At 44.1% G+C, this 18,556-nt stretch overlaps 2 protein-coding genes across 6 annotated transcripts in view; both read left to right on the top strand.

Annotated features, from left to right (window-relative positions):
* Positions 1-12,951, top strand: part of Qrich1 (glutamine rich 1) — a 43,044-nt gene extending 30,093 nt beyond the window's left edge. For all 5 annotated transcript variants that reach the window (XM_050139347.1, XM_050139345.1, XM_050139344.1 and 2 more), the window contains 4 exons: positions 8,701-8,809; positions 9,161-9,312; positions 9,779-9,869; positions 11,952-12,951. In XM_050139347.1, the coding sequence (XP_049995304.1) occupies positions 8,701-8,809; positions 9,161-9,312; positions 9,779-9,869; positions 11,952-12,144 (545 nt within the window). In that variant the 3' untranslated portion in view covers positions 12,145-12,951. The remainder of the gene's footprint in view (positions 1-8,700; positions 8,810-9,160; positions 9,313-9,778; positions 9,870-11,951) is intronic.
* Positions 12,952-13,225: 274 nt separating this feature from the next.
* On the top strand, positions 13,226-18,444 carry Impdh2 (inosine monophosphate dehydrogenase 2). The gene is made up of 14 exons (XM_050139208.1): positions 13,226-13,404; positions 13,788-13,836; positions 14,376-14,477; positions 14,574-14,648; positions 14,966-15,172; positions 15,809-15,896; positions 16,013-16,212; positions 16,296-16,386; positions 16,484-16,579; positions 17,517-17,660; positions 17,746-17,890; positions 17,978-18,121; positions 18,203-18,286; positions 18,371-18,444. Exons 1-14 carry the CDS (start codon positions 13,307-13,309, stop codon positions 18,390-18,392), a joined length of 1,545 nt encoding a protein of 514 aa, XP_049995165.1. The 5' UTR covers positions 13,226-13,306; the 3' UTR covers positions 18,393-18,444.
* The last annotated feature ends 112 nt before the right edge of the window (positions 18,445-18,556 follow it).

Below are 18,556 nucleotides of genomic sequence, written 5' to 3' on the forward strand. Positions count from 1 at the left end.
TGTCTTGAGGAGAAACAAACAGCAAAAGTCATAGCCCACAGTAACAGAATGTGCTTGTTGTCTCAACTACTAGGAAGTCTAAAACAGGAAGATTGCTTGAGTCAAAAAACTTAAGGCCAGGGGGTTGGAGAGATGGCTCAGAGGTTAAGAGCATTGCCTGCTCTTCCGAAGGTCCTGAGTTTAATTCCCAGCGACCACATGGTGGCTCACAACCATCTGTAATGAGGTCTGGTACCCTCTTCTGGCCTTCAGGCATATATGCAGACAGAATATTGTATACATAATAAATAAATAAATATTTTAAAAAAAAAGAAACCTGGAAAGTGAACTCACACTGACACCTTCATTAAAAAAAAAAAAAAAAGCTTAAGGCCAGTGTGGGCAAAATTGTGACACCATGTCTCAGAAAAAAAACAAGTGAATGAAACAAACTCTAGGAATCATCATTACCTACTATGAAAATGTGTTTTTCAGGGGCTGGATAGATGGCTCAGTTGTTAAGAGTAACTTGTTTTTGCAAAGGACTCAAAAGTTCTATTCCTGGCACCATGTGTTAGCTCACAGACCATCTGTAACTCAAGGTCCCTCTTCTGGCCTTGACACTGACATACAGATGGTTTTTAACTGTGTGGGTGTTGGACATGGATTCCAGGTGTTCGTTTCTAAACCACCAAACCATCTCTTCCACCCCTTAAGGATTTTTATTTATTATTATTTTTTTTTTTTCAGATAGGCATAGTAGCCTATGCCTTTAATCCTAGCAACTGGGAGGCAGAGGCAGGCAGATTTCTGTGCTCCAACAGCAAACTATCTTCCTTGCCTGGAACATCAGATCCTGTTCAGTCCTTTTCTTCCTTCAAGGCTCTAAATAGTTTAATTTAAAAAAAAAAAAAAGCAAAAAAAAGGGCTGGAGAGATGGCTCAGAGGTTAAGAGCACTGGCTGCTCTTCCAGAGGTCCTGAGTTCAATTCCCAGCAACCACATGGTGGCTCACAACCATCTGTACTGAGATCTGGCCTCCTCTGGCGTGCAGGCATACATCGAGGCAGAATGTTGTATACATAATAAATGAATCTGTTTTAAAAAAAAAAAAAAAAAAAGCCAGCCGGGCGGTGGCGCACGCCTTTAACCCCAGCACTCGGAAGGCAGAGGCAGGCGGATCTCTGTGAGTTCGAGACCAGCCTGGTCTACAAGAGTTCCAGGACAGGCTCCAAAATCACAGAGAAACCCTGTCTCGAAAAACCAAAAAAAAAAAAAAAAAGGCAAACCAAATTGTGGCAGCACACATCTTTAAATCTGTTTTATTTATTTGTTTATTTATAGGTTTTTCAAGACTGGGTTTCTGTGTAGCTTTGGAGTCTGTCCTGGAACTCATTCTGAGTAGTCCAGGCTGGCCTCGAACTCAGATCCACCTGTCTCTGCCTCCTGAGTGCTGGGATTAAAGGCATGCACCATTCACTGCCCTACTTTTAACGTGTTTAAATCTTTAATCCTAGCTCTCCAGAGATAGAGGTATGTAGATTTCTGTGACCACACAGAGAAACGGTTTTGAATAACAAAAGCAAATTTTTTAAAGGTTTATTTATTATGTATACAACATTACGTCCATGTATGCTTGAATGCCAGAAGAGTGTACCAGATCTCATTACAGATGGTTGTGAGCCACCATGTGGTTGCTGGGAATTGAACTCAGGACCTCTAGAAGAGCAGTCAGTTCTCTTAAACACTGGGCCATATCTCCAGCCCACAAAAAATTTTAACTGGCATAATGATTCATTATCTTCCCAACTTTCGAAGCTGAGGTAGGATAATCTTGAATTCAAAGCCAGTTTAAGCTATGTATCAAGACCCTGATTCAAAAGAAAAAAGAATTATAAATCATTGTGTCTGTAGAATATTATTATTGATTTATCCAGTGCCAGCATCCTGGATAATATTTATGTTTAAAGAATACAAGTTTTCAGTGGAATATCTAAGTTAACTTTTGTTTTACAAAACTTGTATCAGTACAGAATGTTTATGTGTAAATGCCACATGTGTGCAGGTAACCGCAGAGGCTGGAAGAGGGCATTACTTCTCCCTAGAGCTGGGTTGTTAAAGGTGTTGTGGGCTGCCTGACTTGTTGCTATCTTCTAAAAGGTACTGGTTGCATTCTAGCCACTGAGCTCTCTCTGTGTTTTTTTTTTTTTTTAATATTTATTTATTTATTTATTATTTATACAGTTAGCCAGAAGAGGGTACCACACCTCATTACAGATGGTTGTGGGCCACCATGTGGTTGCTGGGAATTGAATTCAAGACCTTTGGAAAAGCGGGCAATGCTCTTAACCGCTGAGCCATCTCTCCAGCCCTCTCTGTGTTTTAAGAATTTGTTTCCTGTTTATTCATCATCTTTTCCCTAAAGCTTTTGACAACCATTGATAGTTTTCTAATGCCTTGTAATTTTTCCTTTTAAGGAATGTCAGATATTTGGAATAGCTATTTCCATTGCTCCTGCTTTGATTGATTAATTAAATGATTGATTGATTGATTGATTGATTGTCATTGTCTCACTGTATAGTGAGTCCTGGCTAGTCGGGAACTTAGAGGTCTACCCACTTTTGCCTCTAAAGTGTGCCACCATGTCCCAATTGGAATGATTAATTGTTTATCTTTTTTGTGATTGATTTTTTTAACTAGCAGTGTGCACTTGTATCCTGTGTTTTTTGTTTGTATGTTTGAGGCAGGGCCTAACATTTCCCAGACTGGCCTCAAACTGTGTAGTTAGGGTGACTGAGTTTATGATCCTCCTGGCTCCATCACCCAAGCTCTAAGAGTTTTAGGTGTTTGCTATCATCCCTAGTGTAGATGGTGGTGTGGGTATTGGACCCTTCATAGATGCTAGACAAGTGCTTTACCATCTTTTTCGTTTTTCTATTAAAAAAAATTTTTTTTTGTATGTGTAGGTGTTTGTCCTGTGTGTATATCTTGTGTGCTGTGTATGTATGTGTGGTGGGTAGGCAGAAGAGGACATCTCCTAGAACTGGAGTACCTGCTTGTGAGCCACCATGTTACTTCTAGAAATAGAACACGGGTCCTCTGCTACAGCAGGCACTTCTCTTGATTGCTGAATCATCTTTCCAGCCCCTTTATGACAAGGTCTGGAAAAATGGCTCAGTGGTTAAGAGCCCTGGCTGTTCTTTAAGAGGACCTGGGTTCAATTCCCAGCACCCATATGGCAGCTTACAATTGTCTGTAACTCCAGTTCCAGGGGATCTGGCACCCTCATACAGACACACATGCGGGCAAAACACCAATACATCTAAATTATTAAAAAAAAAAAGACAAGGTCTTATTAGCTCACATTGTTCTCAGATTCATTATGTAGTACTTAACTATTTTATTGTTTTGTTTTGTTTTTTTTTAATATTTGTTTATTATTTATTTATTATGTATACAATATTCTGTCTGTGTGTATGCCTGCAGGCCAGAAGAGGGCACCAGACCTTATTACAGATGGTTGTGAGCCACCATGTGGTTGCTGGGAATTGAACTCAGGACCTCTGGAAGAGCAAGCAAAGCTCTTAACCTCTGAGCCATCTCTCCAGCCCCTGTTTTGTATTTTTTTAATTCTTCTTTGTGTGTGGTCCTGGCTATGGTGACACTCACTACGTAGACCAGGCTGTCCTCAAACTTAAAAAAATTGCCTGCCTCTGTCTCCTGATTGCCAGAACTGTTACAAAATTTTTAATTTGTATATTTCTGTGTTTTTGTATGGATATATATATATATGTAAATGCAAGTGACTCTGGAGGCCAGAAGTGGGTGTGGTCAGATTCTTGAAAGCTATAAATAGACAGCTAAACAAAGTGTCCTATGTGCCTTTGAGGTGTTATTAGGATGAATGCTATTCAGAAAAGCACGCCACCATCTCAAAAAACCAAAATAAAGCCAGGCAGTGGTGGCACATGCCTTTAACATCAACACTCAGGCGGTGGTGGAGCATGCCTTCATGCCTTTAATCCCAGCACCCGGGAGGCGGATCTCTTTGAGTTCGAGGCCAGCCTTGTCTACAAGAACTAGTTCAAGGATAGGCTTCCTACAGAGAAACCTGGTCTTGAAAAACAAAAACACAAACCGAAAAAGCACAGCATGAAACGCTTGTTAGATAAGGAACAGCCATGTATCATGGTGGAAATGAAAAAAATCACTAACATTAACATTGTGAGTTTAGCCTTTAAAAGCTGAGCCATTCCTCCAGCCCAGCACTACCATTTGGAAGACCACATTTTATTTTATTTTATTGGTTTTTTAAAAAAAAATTATGATTTATCTTTTATTTTATGTGCATTGGTGTGAAGGTGTCAGATCCCCTGGAACTGGATTTTCAGACAGTTGTGAGCTGCCAGGTGGATGCTGGGAATTGAACCTGGGTCCTCTGGAAGAGCAGTCAGTGCTCTTAACCGCTGAGCCATGTCTTCAGCCCCTTATTTGTTGGTTTTTCGAGGCACTCTGTGTAACAGCTCTGGCTGTCATGGAACTCACAGGGATCCACGTGCCTCTGCCTCCCAAGTGCTGGGATGTTAAAGGTGTGTGCCACTATCATCCTTAATACAACTTTATATTTACTGACACAGCATGAAAATTGAAAGTGTGTCCTTTGGCCTTATCATTCTTATTGTTCCACATTTTACTTCTTTGTTTTTGAGGAAAGGATTTACTATCTAGCTTAGGCTGGCACAGAACTCGGAGTGATCTCCCTCATGAGTGCTGTGAGTCTCCTGGCACATAATGCATGTTTTGCGTGCACACACCAGGAACAAATCAATGTTAAAAATGTTACCTGTGTTAGGACCGGAGTTGGCTCATCAATGCTCTTAAAAAGGACCTGGGCTTGTTTGTCCAGTCCTGACAAGGCGGCTCACAGCCATTTGTAACTAACTCCAGTTCTTGGGGATCTAACAGATTCTTCTGGCCTCCACAGGCACCAGGTGCATGAGTCCATACATATATACATACCTATAGGCAAAAATACATAAAACGAAATTAATAGTGAAAGTTAAACCATTAGGGTTTTGTTTAAATGTGTCGAAGTATTCCAGTTACTTAGAATACAATATAGTAGTTTTTGTTTTTTGTATTTTTGTTTTGTTTTGTTTCCTTTTTTGGATTTTTGAGACAGGGTTTCTCCGTAGCTTTTGGTTCCTGTCCTGGAACTAGCTCTTGTAGACCAGGCTGGCCTCGAACTCAAAGAGATCAGCCTCCCGGGTGCTGGGATTAAAGGCATGAAGGCATGCTCCACCACCACCTGTTTTTTTTTTTTTTAAGGAGTTTTAAAGAGTAAGACAAAGGACAAATAAAGTAAATTCAGTGCTTTTAAAAAACAGGACAGACGGCTGAGAAATGTTATTTCTTCTTATTCTTTTTTTTTTAATATTTATTTATTATGTATACAATATTCTGTCTGTGTGTATGCCTGCAGTCCAGAAGAGGGCACCAGACCCTATTACAGATGGTTGTGAGCCACCATGTGGTTGCTGGGAATTGAACTCAGGACCTTTGGAAGACCAGGCAATGCTCTTAACTGCTGAGCCATCTCTCCAGCCCCCAACCCCTCTTCTTATTCTTTTATAATTGTCTTTTCATTTAGCCCAGACATGGCCTAAAACTCCTGGTCATCTAGCCTCAGCCTTTTAGAACACAGATTATGGCACATGCTACCATAATGTGCTATGTTTTTTTATTTTGAGTCGTTATTGGGGACATTCCCCTATTCCCAGCACTCCTAGGAGAAGAAGGCAGGTGGACCTCTGAATGAGTTTCTATGAACTCCTATACGTGCATAATGAGTTCCAGGCCAGCCACAGGTACATGGTGAGATCCTGTCTCCATAAAAGAAAAATAAGTAAGTACAAATTCAGCACCATAAACAAGAACAAAAAGATCTTTAAAAAGAATCATTGTAAGGGCCTGATGTGGTGGTTCACACCTTTAATCCCAGCAGAGGCGGGGTGAACTTTTTTTTTTATTATTATTATTATTATGTATACAATGTTCTGTCTGTATGCTTGCAGGCCAGAAGAGGGCATCAGACCCCATTACAGATGGCTGTAAGCCACCATGTGGTTGCTGGGAATTAAACTCAGGACCTCTGGAAGAGCAGGCAAAGCTCTTAACCACTGAGCCATCTCTCCAGCCCGCGGGGTGAACTTTTGAGTTCAAGCTCTACTAGTCTACTTAGGGCATTTTAAGAAAGCCAGGGCTACATAGTGACACCTTGACAGACGAAGTAGAATCAGTGTGATCTGCAGATCATATCATTTCCTGTTGTGTTTTCCCAGTTTACAGACGGATCTTTGGGCATTTGGAATTTTTTTTTTAAAAGATTTTCTTTCTTATTTTGTATATAGTGTTCTGCCTGAATGTCTGCCTGCATGCCAGAGGAGAAGAGGGCATCAGATCTCATTATAGATGGTTGTCAGCCTGTGAGCCACCATGTTGTTGCTGGGAATTGAACTCAGGACCTCTCGAAGAGCACCTAGTGCTCTTAATGTCTGAGCCATCTCTCCAGACCCTTATTTGGAACTTTAAGTCGGTCTTTTAATATTATCATAGTAGTCTTTGGTAACTAGCTCCTTTGATCTGATTTAACAGAATATTCCTGTTTTATCTGAGGGATTTCTCTCATTGTAGAGTCTGTTTTTTCTGCCTGTATTGGGAGGTGGTATTTTAGCAATAAAATCAGAAGCTGTGGGTGATGATTTCTTCTAGATTAAGTTTGTGTCTCCTTTCTCCTGTGCTTTGAAGTCCTGGTTCTTAGGCATTTTAAAGTCCTTTTTGGATTTTCATCACAAGGGTTTTTTTTTCTTGTTTTTTGTTTTGTTTGGTTTTGGTTTTTCAAGACAGGGTTTCTCTGTAGCTTTGGAGCCTGTCCCGGAACTAGCTCTTGTAGACCAGGCTGGCCTCGAACTCAGAGATCTGCCTGCCTCTGCCTCCCGAGTGCTGGGATTAAGTTCAGGACAAGGTTTTTCTGTGTAGCTCTGGCTGTCCTGGAACTCGCTTTCTAGACCATATTGACATGGGAGGCAGAGGCAGGCGGATCTCTGAGTTTGAAGCCAACCTGTTCTACAAGAGCTAGTTCCAGGACAGGCACTAAAGCTACAGAAAAAAAAAAAAAAACGGAAAGGAAAAAGAAATGGAAGTGTATTAAGTATTAATAGAAAAGAGGACTGTTGGGCTAGGCTGTGTCGTGCATACCTTTAATCACAGCAGTCAGAGGCAGAGGCAGGCGGATCTCTTGTGAGTTCAAGGCCAGCCTGGTCTGTAAAGTGAGTTCTAGAACAGCCAGGACTGTTATACAGAAACCCTGTCTCACCAAAAAAAAAAGTAAAAAACAACAAAAAAAGAAAAGACTGTATTGAGCAAACTGTTTTTTCTTCCTTTTAGGAAGTGCCACCTTCACTTCCTGACTTTGGCATCTTCAAAGTCTTGGAGAAGTCGGCTGTGTCAGTTCATCTGCTAGACATGTCCCCAGCAAACAAATGCTTACACATCTGTAATGGCCTTGAGCACATGAAGGTGCCATAGTGGTCAAATTAAATGGCATGTTACTGCTTATCCAGGTTCAAGCCGTTGGTCTTTTGAACCTTGTAGCTATATGTTTACATGGGTATGAGTAATACCTGGTATTTTTTTGGAGGAAACATGTAGTTGTGCAAGTATCAGTCTTCCCTTTTGTTCATGAAATTGCCTTGCTTTCTAGAGATAGTGGATAAATATGTTCCAAGTCTCTACCCTAGACACCCTGAAAATGTGATCTAAGGACTGGAGAGATGAAGAGGTTAAAAGCAATTGTTGGACTTGCAGAGGATCTGGGTTCAATTTTCAGTGCCTACGTGGTGGTTCACAGCCATCCATAACTGAATTTCCAGAGCATCAGATGCCCTCTTCTGACCTTTACAAGCACCAAGCTGTTCACACAATGCATATACATACATACAAGCAAAACACTCATATGCATAAAATAAAATTAATTATAAAAAAAAGAAAATATGATCTAACCTTTCTTAAAGTAAACAGAGTTTGGGTTATAGCTTTATGGACTTCACTTTCCTTTTCTTTTTTTTTTTTTTTTGGTTTTGGTTTTTCGAGACAGGGTTTCTCTGTGGTTTTGGAGCCTGTCCTGGAAAAGGCGTGTGCCACCACCGCCCAGCTGAACTTCACTTTCCTTAAACACACATTTTGCGCTAATCATCTTTGATGTGTGTGGAGGAATTAGGTCTCAACATTCATAGAACCTATGGTTCTTCAGAACAACACCAACAGTGGCCACCTTGAAAGTTAAAGGGAAACAAGTAGTCATTATGGCGTCCTGCCCCACAAATGTAATTGTGAACCAGGGGTCTGTGCTTTAACTAGCTCTAGAGTTTTACTTTCTGGATTTTTGAGACACAGTTTCTCTGTGTAGCTTTGGAACTGGTCCTGGAACTCACTCTATAGACCAGGCTGGCTTTGAACAGAGATCCACCTGCCTCTGCCTCCCAAGTGCTGGGATTAAAGGTGTGAACCACTGTTGCCTGGCCTAGCTCTGGAGTTTTTAACCATACCCTAGGGATATTTCCTCTGTTGATACTGTGTTCCTGTGTAGTCCTTGTCCCTTCTGGTCCTTGTGTTTGTGGACCTCTGTCGTGCAGTTGTTGCAGTGGTGCTCTGTTCCACCTAGGCTATGTTCTGCCCAGCCACGTGACTGAAGAGATGCTGTGGGAGTGCAAACAGCTTGGGGCACACTCCCCTTCCACACTGCTGACCACCCTCATGTTCTTTAATACCAAGTAAGTGTTTTAGGAACTACCTTCTTAGCTGCTCCTGGCATTTACCCAGTGTGGATGGTGGTGACGCCTGGAGGACTTTTGTATCCCTCTGGCACATTTCAGAAGTTTGAGCTAGTTTGGGTTCCATTTGGCTGCAGTTTTGTATAGTGAGTGGTAAGATGCAGACCGCCTTGTGAGATCCCCCTCCAAATCCAAATCCATTTTAATATGGCTCTTTTCTGGACAATGGCATAGACATGACCCTGCTCAGATTCTGGGAGTGGGGGATGGTTCATCTGAGTCATTAATGGACTTGAGGTAAGTAGTCATCCTCTTGGCATCTCTCTTTTTGCCTTGCTTGCGCTTGTCCAGGTACTTCCTGTTGAAGACAGTAGATCAGCACATGAAGCTGGCTTTCTCCAAGGTCCTTCGACAGACAAAGAAGAACCCCTCAAATCCTAAGGATAAAAGCACGAGTATCCGCTATCTGAAGGCCCTTGGAATCCATCAGACTGGCCAGAAAGGTAGAGAAAGGAAACAGGAATGATAGCAACCATTACTGCTTATCCAGCCTGCCTTTGTCCTTATGGGGATGTGTGTAAGTTGAGGTTGTCTCGGTAGACATTGTCCATTTCCTTCTCCTTCACTAGAAACTGCAAACGTTTCTCATAGGCTCAGGGATACCCTGGAGAACAAAGCTTTTCTCTCTTCGTGTCCATGCTTCATCCTTTCCTCTCTCACCCAGTGTTTACTCATTGAGGTAGTTGAATGCTTAAAATTACTGATCTAGGTTTACAATTGTGGCTAGGTCTGTTTTATATGTTTGTTTTTAGTTATTTGTATGTGCATGTATGTGTGTGTTTACACCCACACACATGCATGTCCTTGCACAGGTACCACCTTGCAAGTGGTCAAAGGACAACTTGAAGGAATCAGTTTTCTCTTTCTGTTGAGTCTAGAAGGTTGAACTCTTGTTTGTTTGTTTAATAGTTACAGATGACATGTATGCAGAACAGACAGAGAATCCAGAGAATCCATTGAGGTGTCCCATCAAGCTGTACGATTTCTACCTCTTCAAATGGTGAGGAGGCTTTATATACTAACCATACAAGTGAATGTGTGTGTTGTATGTTGATGATAAGATAGGCTTGAACTCCTGATTCACCTCCTCAACACTGGAATTATAGGTGTGCACCAATAAATCTGACTTTCATATTTAGCTTTTGGAACTGATTTGCTCTCAGACTGGAACTACAAAATGCCTCCCCATGACAAGATGCACATACAGCATAAGCATACATTGGGGCTGGAGACATGGTTCAGAGGTTAAGAGCAATGACTGCTCTTCAAGAGGTCCTGAGTTCAATTCCCAGCACCTACACGATGGCTCATAACCATCTCTAATGAGATTTGGTGCACTCTTCTGGCATGCAGGCTTACATGCACACAGTTAGTGAAAGGAAGTGGTGGGTTGTGTTGCTCGGGATTAGCGTGCTTATCTGGTGTGCCCTGAACTGAATCCCAAGTACTACTAAAGAAATTAATTTTTTTATTTTGAAACAGGGACTCTTTGTAACCCAGGCTGTCCTGGAATTCACTTAGTCTAGATTGGCCTCAAACTTGACCTCAACAGAATCTACCTTTCTCTGCCTCTTGTGCTGGGACTAATGGTTGGTATATGCCATCATACCTGGCGCAAGAAGTAACTTTTGTTTGCTCTGCCAAAATGTGTGATATACACAGCACTGATATAAAAGGGATCACTGAACTCGTGAGAGCTGAATCTTTGGAGACAAAGTCTCCCTATGTAGCTTTGGCTGTCCTGGAATTCAGAAAACCACTGGCTTCCCACTCACAAGAAATGTGCCTGCTCTTGACCTAAGTTGTGGGATTAGATATGTGTACCGCAATGGCAGGCTCTGATTTTGACTTCATAGCCTAAACCAGGCGGTGGTGGCACACACCTTTAATGCCATCACTCAGGAGGCAGAGGCCAGTGGCTCTCTGAGTTCAAGGTCAGCCTGGTCAATTGAGCAATTTTCAGGGCAGCCAGGAGTGTTTCAGAGAAACCCTGTCTCAAAAAACAAGCAAGCAAACAAACAAAAAAGTCTGTTTTTTAATGACCATGGTCCTCTATCATTCTGCCTTAGATTTTGTTACTGCTGCTATCAACATAGTTGACAGCAACAAACATACATGTTCTGTCAGTTTTTTTTTTTTGTTCCAGTATGGTATATCTTATCCTCTTCATATCAACGTGAGAAGGAGCTTTTGTGGTTGGGGTCTTTCTGTTTATATCACCTGCACTGCTTTTTCACTACTCTGCCAGTAGTCTTTATAGTTGAACAGAACCTCTGCTGGGTTATATCTGCTCGTTCTGGCCCATAACCATACTTTGCATCCAAGGACACTAAGCTTTCTCGTCTCCACTGGACACAGCTCCTCCACTGAAGCATTTCCAGATCGCCTTTCTTTCCCTCCGACTAGTTCCTCTGTAGCCCTCAACTGCTATCATTTTTTTTTGCATGTATGTGTTTGTTAGTCAGGAATTATCTAGTAGTTGTTCTGCTCCCTTCTTTAACACTATACCTGACATAGACCTGGCACACATAACTCTTAATCACATGTGGAACAGATGGGTGAATGAATGTGAGGTGATGGATTGTACGAAGTACTCAAGAAAGAGGTACAGCACTGTAGGCTGTAGGGGAAGTGAGCCCAAACAATACATGTATTGGACGTGCAAACAACAATATGGTTAAACAGCTAGAGCTAGCTCTTCTAGATGAAGTCTGCTGCAGCTGGGATATAGATAGACTTATATATAAATTTAATTATATAAATATATATAAGTATGTATAACTAAATATATATTTAGATTTCTATATAAATCTATCTTGGACACATTCTGAGGTGTAGTAAGCAAGTACACTGGGTGATTTATCATAGCTTGTTTATATAAACAAAAATAGCAGCTTGTCACTGGCCTTTACAGTAACCCCAATTGAGTTCCTGGCATGGTGTGTGGAATGCATAGAACTCTGTAGCTGTGATACACCTTCAAGTCTTCTGCCTCAAGAGCTTTCATATGTGTGTTTGGGAGGCTTAACCTGGAATAGTTAAAATTATGCTATTGCCCATCTTTTACTGAAATATTCTTTAGCCCCCAGAGTGTGAAAGGCCGAAATGACACCTTTTACCTGACACCTGAGCCGGTGGTGGCTCCCAACAGCCCAATTTGGTACTCAGTCCAGCCGATCAGCAGAGAGCAGATGGGACAGATGCTGACCCGCATCCTGGTTATACGAGAAATCCAAGAAGCCATTGCCGTGGCCAGCGCAACCACCATGCACTGAGGTGCCTCAGCCTCAGTACACAAAAAAAGAAAAAATCCAGGAAAAACCAGACAAAGACTTTTACACTAAAGAAGAGGCCTCCATTTTTTCTTTTCTTCTTCTTTTTTTTTTTTTTTTTTTTTTTTTTTTTTTTTTTTTTTTTTGTTTGTTTTGTGGGTTTTTTTTCCCCCCTCCGGACCTAATTGTAGTTACGATGCTTTTCAGGCTACTTCTGTTAAAAATGTAAAAGGCAGCATTGTCCCTTTGAGTCTTCATAGATGTGTGGGCAGACCCCTTGATTCGTGGGGCCTTGGGATTTTGAGAGCCAGATGTCCTAAGAAGTGGCTGGCTTTTATTCTTTCTCTTTTTTTTTCTTTTGTCTGGGGCATGGGGAAAGGGTCTTGGACTGTTGGGACAAATATGGGCCCTTCCCTTTCACAAGGAAGATGGAGCTGCTGATGGATCAATCTCCTGGGGATCTCCACCTGACTTCGCTTTGGACTGAATACATGGAGCCACAGTTTTTTCTTTATGCTCAGACATAAACTTAGCATCTTAATGAAAGAAAAATGAGAGGAAATTCAAATATGATTTTATTAAAGACAATTTCTGTTACACCCTCCTTTATGACAAGTGACATAGATGTTAAAGTAAAAACTTTACCATGCCTTTTTTTTCTTGGCCTAACATTGAGGCCTTAAACCTGAGGCTGCTGTGCCTGATGGAATTCTTGTAACATACACTTGTGTATCATATAAAGATACCACTCTTTCTCTTATGTATTATTATTCTAGTTGTTTATTAAGAATGACAAGCACGTCTTTTCAACATGCTAGTGGATAATGTGTCTTTATTTGGGGGAGGAATTTTTTTGGGAAAATAGAAACAAAACTGGAATGGGCCCAGATCCTGTGTGGGAAGGAGGGGACGGCGCTGGGAGGGACGGGACAAGAAACAGCCCTCCGAGAAAAGCCCCTATGAATGCAATGAGCATGCGTCTGTTCCTCTCTGCTATCTCCGCCTCCTTGCTGGGCGTGGCAACAGTACGCACGCCCTACGACCTGGCGTCCGCGACGCACGCTGCGTAATGACGAAATCGTCTGGTTTATATTGGCGCGGAGCAGACCGTGGAGGCCTCTGCGGCGCGGTCCTCGGAGGGGCTCGTTGGTGTCTCTTGCTTGTCATGGCGGACTACCTGATTAGCGGCGGCACCTCTTACGTGCCAGACGACGGACTCACCGCGCAGCAGCTCTTCAACTGCGGGGATGGCCTCACCTACAAGTGCGGGGCTAGGGCACCCACATGGGCGAGGCGAGGGGCCGGATGGGGGTTTCGTTGAAGGTCTGGGAGCGGACACGGGGAACAGGTTCTGGGAATTACGAATCTCCGGAGAATAACTTTGACAGGACTGGGTTGGAAAGGGTCGTTTCTACAGTACTTAGGACTTACGTCTCGAGACTCTGTTCTCTGGACACATGGAATTGTCAGTATGCAGGAGCACTAATGACAGCTAAGTCGGTGACAGAAAACTCGCTGTCCCTAATCCACCCATGCCATCTTGCCTGTGGCACACGGGGTCGATACAGCTCCCTGCTCAGAGCTTTATGGGATAGAGTTGGATTCTCTTGGTGTAGCCTGAGAGTCCTGCCTAATTCCCTCTACAGCGATTTTCTCATTCTTCCTGGGTATATCGACTTCACTGCGGACGAAGTGGTGAGTAAGATAATGGACTGGGTTTTTCTATTTTGTTTTTGAGATCATCTCCCTATATAACTTTGGCTGGTCTAAAACTAGGTAGGTTACCCATGCTGACCCCGAACTAGTGTCGACTAGTTCTGAGGGAATGCTGAGGTTACAGTAAGCATGTGCCACTATGCCCATTCTAGGAATTGGGTTGTGAACATCAAGGAGGGAGGATGGTGCAGTTGGTTGATTGGTTGTTTATTTTTTTGTTTTGTTTTGGTGTTTTCAAGATAGAGTTTCTCTGTGTAGCCTTGGATGTCCTAGAACTCTTTGTAGATCAGGTTGGCCTCAAACTCAGAGATCCGCCTCCCGAGTGCTGGGATTAAAGGCATCATCACGTCCACCTGGTGATGTGGTTTGCTAATGTAAGCAACACCAGAATGGGCTCTGAGGAGTGAGGTAGAGTAAATGGGAACGGTCTTTCTGGTGAGCACGCAGGTTGCCAGGACTGTTTTATGGACCCTGAGAAATAAGCGGTGTTTATCTCTAGTGGTTCTTTATCTCCTCAGGATTTGACCTCCGCTCTAACTAAGACAATCACACTGAAGACCCCATTGGTTTCCTCACCTATGGACACTGTCACAGAGGCTGGAATGGCCATCGCAATGGCGGTGAGCCTGGAGGGTCATGGGAGGACAAGGCAGGGTGCCATCTCTGCCAAATCTTGTGCCTCTTATTCATCGCCTACTTGTGTGTTCATCTTGTAGCTTACAGGAGGCATTGGTTTCATCCACCACAACTGTACACCCGAATTCCAGGCCAATGAAGTCAGGAAAGTGAAGGTCAGAAGGGCAAGGATTGTGGCCAGGTTCTCCTGGGAATTGCACAGAGGTGGAGTGGGGTGGGAGTGGAGGGTTTGTTCTGCTAACTGAGGGTCCTTTCTTCCAACTGTGGGATTCAGTTACTGAGGAGAAAGACCGAAGACCCCATTACTTGAGCTAGTGCACAGTGCATCCAGCCCAACCATGTCCTCATTAGAAGGATTGGTTTGGTTCTGTGGTACTGCCATAAAGGACAGATAGGCATGGACCTTATGGTTTACACCAGGAGGCCGATGAAAGTGATTTCAAAGATGCAATGACCTCACCATCTCTTCCAGAAATATGAACAGGGATTCATCACTGATCCTGTAGTCCTGAGCCCCAAGGATCGCGTGAGGGATGTTTTTGAGGCCAAAGCCAGGCATGGCTTCTGTGGTATCCCCATCACGGATACAGGCCGGATGGGGAGTCGATTGGTGGGCATCATTTCCTCAAGGGATATTGATTTTCTCAAGGAGGAAGAGCATGACCGTTTCTTGGAAGAGGTGGGTGCAAATAGCATAAAACAACCAATGTTTAACAACCCAGGCTGAAGGAAGGCAGTTTCTTTTTTTGCCTGTGTGAATTACTGATGACCTCATTTTCTGACCACGAAAAACACCTGGCCATGCTTTCTAACTTTTTCGTGAGGTTTTTGCATCCCTTCTCCCTGTCTCTGGTGACGACAGTGTCTGCTAGAATTCATGCTTTTTTGTTGTTGTTGTGTTGTTTTGTTTTTCGAGACAGGGTTTCTCTGTGGTTTTGGAGCCTGTCCTGGAACTAGCTCTTGTAGACCAGGCTGGTCTCGAACTCACAGAAATCTGCCTGCCTCTGCCTCCCGAGTGCTGGGATTAAAGGCATGCGCCACCACCGCCCGGCTAGAATTCATGCTTTTTATCTCACAAAAAAGTTAGTTCTTGAGTATCTTTCTGGTTTTCTTTGCTCTTGTGTGGTTTTTCCTTCTCCATGAGAGGCTGCTTCCTGTATTGTGTTCTTACTCAAGCAACACTAATTTCAATGGTGTAATGGTTACTGAGTGCCCATCAGGAGGGGCAGGATGCGATTATGGTGGTCCTTTGATAGTATGGTCTAAGGGAAAGGGAGGGTCCTGGTCTGACTGTCTGTCCTCATGACTCCTCTAGATCATGACAAAGAGGGAAGATTTGGTGGTAGCCCCTGCAGGCATCACTCTGAAGGAGGCAAATGAAATCCTGCAGCGCAGTAAAAAGGGTGAGTCCTGCTGGGCACTGGCAGCTCGGTCTGCAGAGAGGAACCCTGTCATGGTGGGGGAAGCCCTGAAAATGGGAAGGGGCACAGAAATAATCAGGGTCCTGTCTTGTCTTCAGGAAAATTGCCCATTGTGAATGAAAATGATGAGCTGGTAGCCATCATTGCCCGGACAGACCTGAAGAAGAACCGTGATTACCCGCTTGCTTCCAAAGATGCCAAAAAGCAGCTTCTATGTGGGGCAGCCATTGGCACTCATGAAGACGACAAGTATAGGCTGGACTTACTGGCCCTCGCTGGTGTGGATGTCGTGGTTTTGGTAAGCTATAGCGTCTTAAGTAGGGTGGGCCTGTAGGGCCAATTGCCATATCATGGTGTAGCTAGAACTTCTTCTTCTCCTAGGATTCTTCCCAGGGAAATTCCATTTTCCAAATCAATATGATCAAATACATCAAGGAGAAATACCCCAATCTCCAAGTCATTGGAGGCAATGGTAAGAGAAGATGGCCCTGGTGGATAAGGGTTTTTTTTTTTTTTTTTTTTGTGCTCCCTCCCCACCTGGACCTCATCATCCTTCTATTTCCCTGTAGTAGTCACTGCTGCTCAAGCCAAGAACCTCATAGATGCGGGTGTGGACGCTCTGCGAGTTGGCATGGGATGTGGTTCCATCTGCATTACCCAGGAAGGTAATAATATGCTTTGACTGGGGCCAGCGGCTCTTAGGGGAACTACACTTGAGTCCTCCAACATGGGCAACTCTAGGGCCATACAGGCCTCTTGGATGGGTGACATGGCTGGAAGCAAGACAAGTTCTTGTCGTTCCTCACCTGCCACTCCTTGCCTAGCCTGGCCTCCTTGCTCCTGCTCTGTGCCCTCTCTAAACTCTGGTCTGTTTGTTTTATTTAGCGGCTCCCAAGATCCCACCAGACATAAAGTCCCACAGCCCCAAATGCCCTTCTACTGTCAAGGGCTGCTATAGTAAGTCCGGCCCGGCGCACTGGCCCGGCCCAGCTGCCCACTGCCCGACTGCTTGGTTGACTGTAGCTGTAGCTCCCAGGGTTTGTGGTGCTGTTGGGGGGCAGGGCAAATAGATGTACAGACCATGGTTTGGGGGCTGCTTGAGATCACAGCTCCTTCTAGGGCACTCATAGAGTAGGACCTCCTTTCCGAGGCAGGCCCTGCTCTGCCCACGTTTTTTGCAGTAGGCATGGCTCAATCAGTTCTTGAGCCTGCTCTCTTCTACGTTACCACTGCCCTCATCTTGCCTGAGCTGCCCACTGTGCAGGAAGGGCTAGACCTGACTTTGTGCCTCTGGATACTAACTGCACGGTTACTCTTTCCCTATCTGATACCAGCTGGGCGGGGCTTCCCGGCTGCTATAATCTGCATGTGCCTGAGGCTGCACTGGGCTCTGAGCCCTGCACACATGCACGCGCACACTCAGAGGCAAAGCCAGCGTAACTTTACTATTGAATGAAGGCAGATGAGTAGCAGCCATCCCACACACATCTCTGTCAGCTATTGACTTGGTATAGGCATCTTTCGGAGCTCCGGGTCCTCTGAGTGGCCCCTTGTATACCACCCCAGTATCACACATCCTTCTGTTCCTCCATCTCTCAACAGTGTTGGCCTGTGGGCGGCCCCAAGCAACAGCTGTCTACAAGGTTTCTGAGTATGCTCGGCGCTTTGGTGTTCCTGTTATTGCTGATGGAGGGATCCAAAATGTGGGTCATATTGCCAAAGCTTTGGCTCTTGGGGCGTCTACAGGTAAGGCTTAGTCACCTTCGGGCTGGGTGGTACCCCCTTTTCTGTACTGATCAGATTCTTCCCTAGCTTACTTATTTGTTCCCAGTCATGATGGGCTCCCTCTTGGCTGCTACCACCGAGGCCCCTGGTGAGTACTTCTTCTCAGATGGGATCCGGCTGAAGAAGTACCGTGGTATGGGTTCCCTTGATGCCATGGACAAGCATCTCAGCAGCCAGAACCGTTATTTCAGGTAGGACAGGAAAATGACACCCAGCAAACCTTGCATTTCGTTTCATCCCTGTGGCAACATTGCCCATTTCTTTGCCTGTTCCAACAGTGAAGCTGACAAAATCAAAGTGGCCCAAGGAGTTTCAGGAGCTGTGCAGGACAAAGGGTCTATCCACAAGTTCGTCCCTTACTTGATTGCTGGCATCCAGCATTCCTGTCAGGACATTGGTGCCAGGCGGTTAACCCAAGTCCGGTGAGCGTGGGTAGCTGGGGCGTGACTAGAGGGAGTGGTACAGGCAGCTACTGTCTGCATCTAATCCCTGCCTTTCCACAGAGCCATGATGTACTCTGGGGAACTGAAGTTTGAAAAGAGAACATCCTCAGCTCAGGTGGAAGGTGGTGTCCACAGCCTTCATTCGTAAGTGCCCTGTGCTTGGGTGGGCATTTCTGCCAGCCTCAGACCCTCCTTCCTGCTCTGCTCACAGGTGGTCTCTGCCTACAGGTATGAGAAGCGGCTTTTCTGAAGAGATCCAATATATGCCTTGAATTTTTCAATAAAAATTTTGAAAGAAAAAAGTGACAATTGATCTTTGAGTTCAATAGGCACATGGAAATTTGTAGCCACCATCACAGATGTTATGTGTGGCAGAGCATTGGGTTCATGAAAGAAACGTACTGTGTGGAAGCT

The sequence above is a fragment of the Alexandromys fortis genome, unplaced genomic scaffold, assembly GCF_014885135.2.
Source record: "Alexandromys fortis isolate MF-2015 unplaced genomic scaffold, M_Fortis_MF-2015_v1.1 scaffold_36, whole genome shotgun sequence".
Classification (NCBI taxonomy): domain Eukaryota; kingdom Metazoa; phylum Chordata; class Mammalia; order Rodentia; family Cricetidae; genus Alexandromys; species Alexandromys fortis.

What these genes read in the sequence shown, in the direction of transcription:
- Impdh2 (XM_050139208.1), top strand. Translation starts at nt 13,307, where the DNA reads ATGGCGGACTACCTGATTAGCGGCGGCACCTCTTACGTGCCAGACGAC. An exon ending in GAATGGCCATCGCAATGGCG is followed by an intron (nt 14,478 to 14,573) that starts GTGAGCCTGGAG and finishes TTCATCTTGTAG; the next exon opens with CTTACAGGAGGCATTGGTTT. An exon ending in GGCTCTTGGGGCGTCTACAG is followed by an intron (nt 17,661 to 17,745) that starts GTAAGGCTTAGT and finishes ATTTGTTCCCAG; the next exon opens with TCATGATGGGCTCCCTCTTG.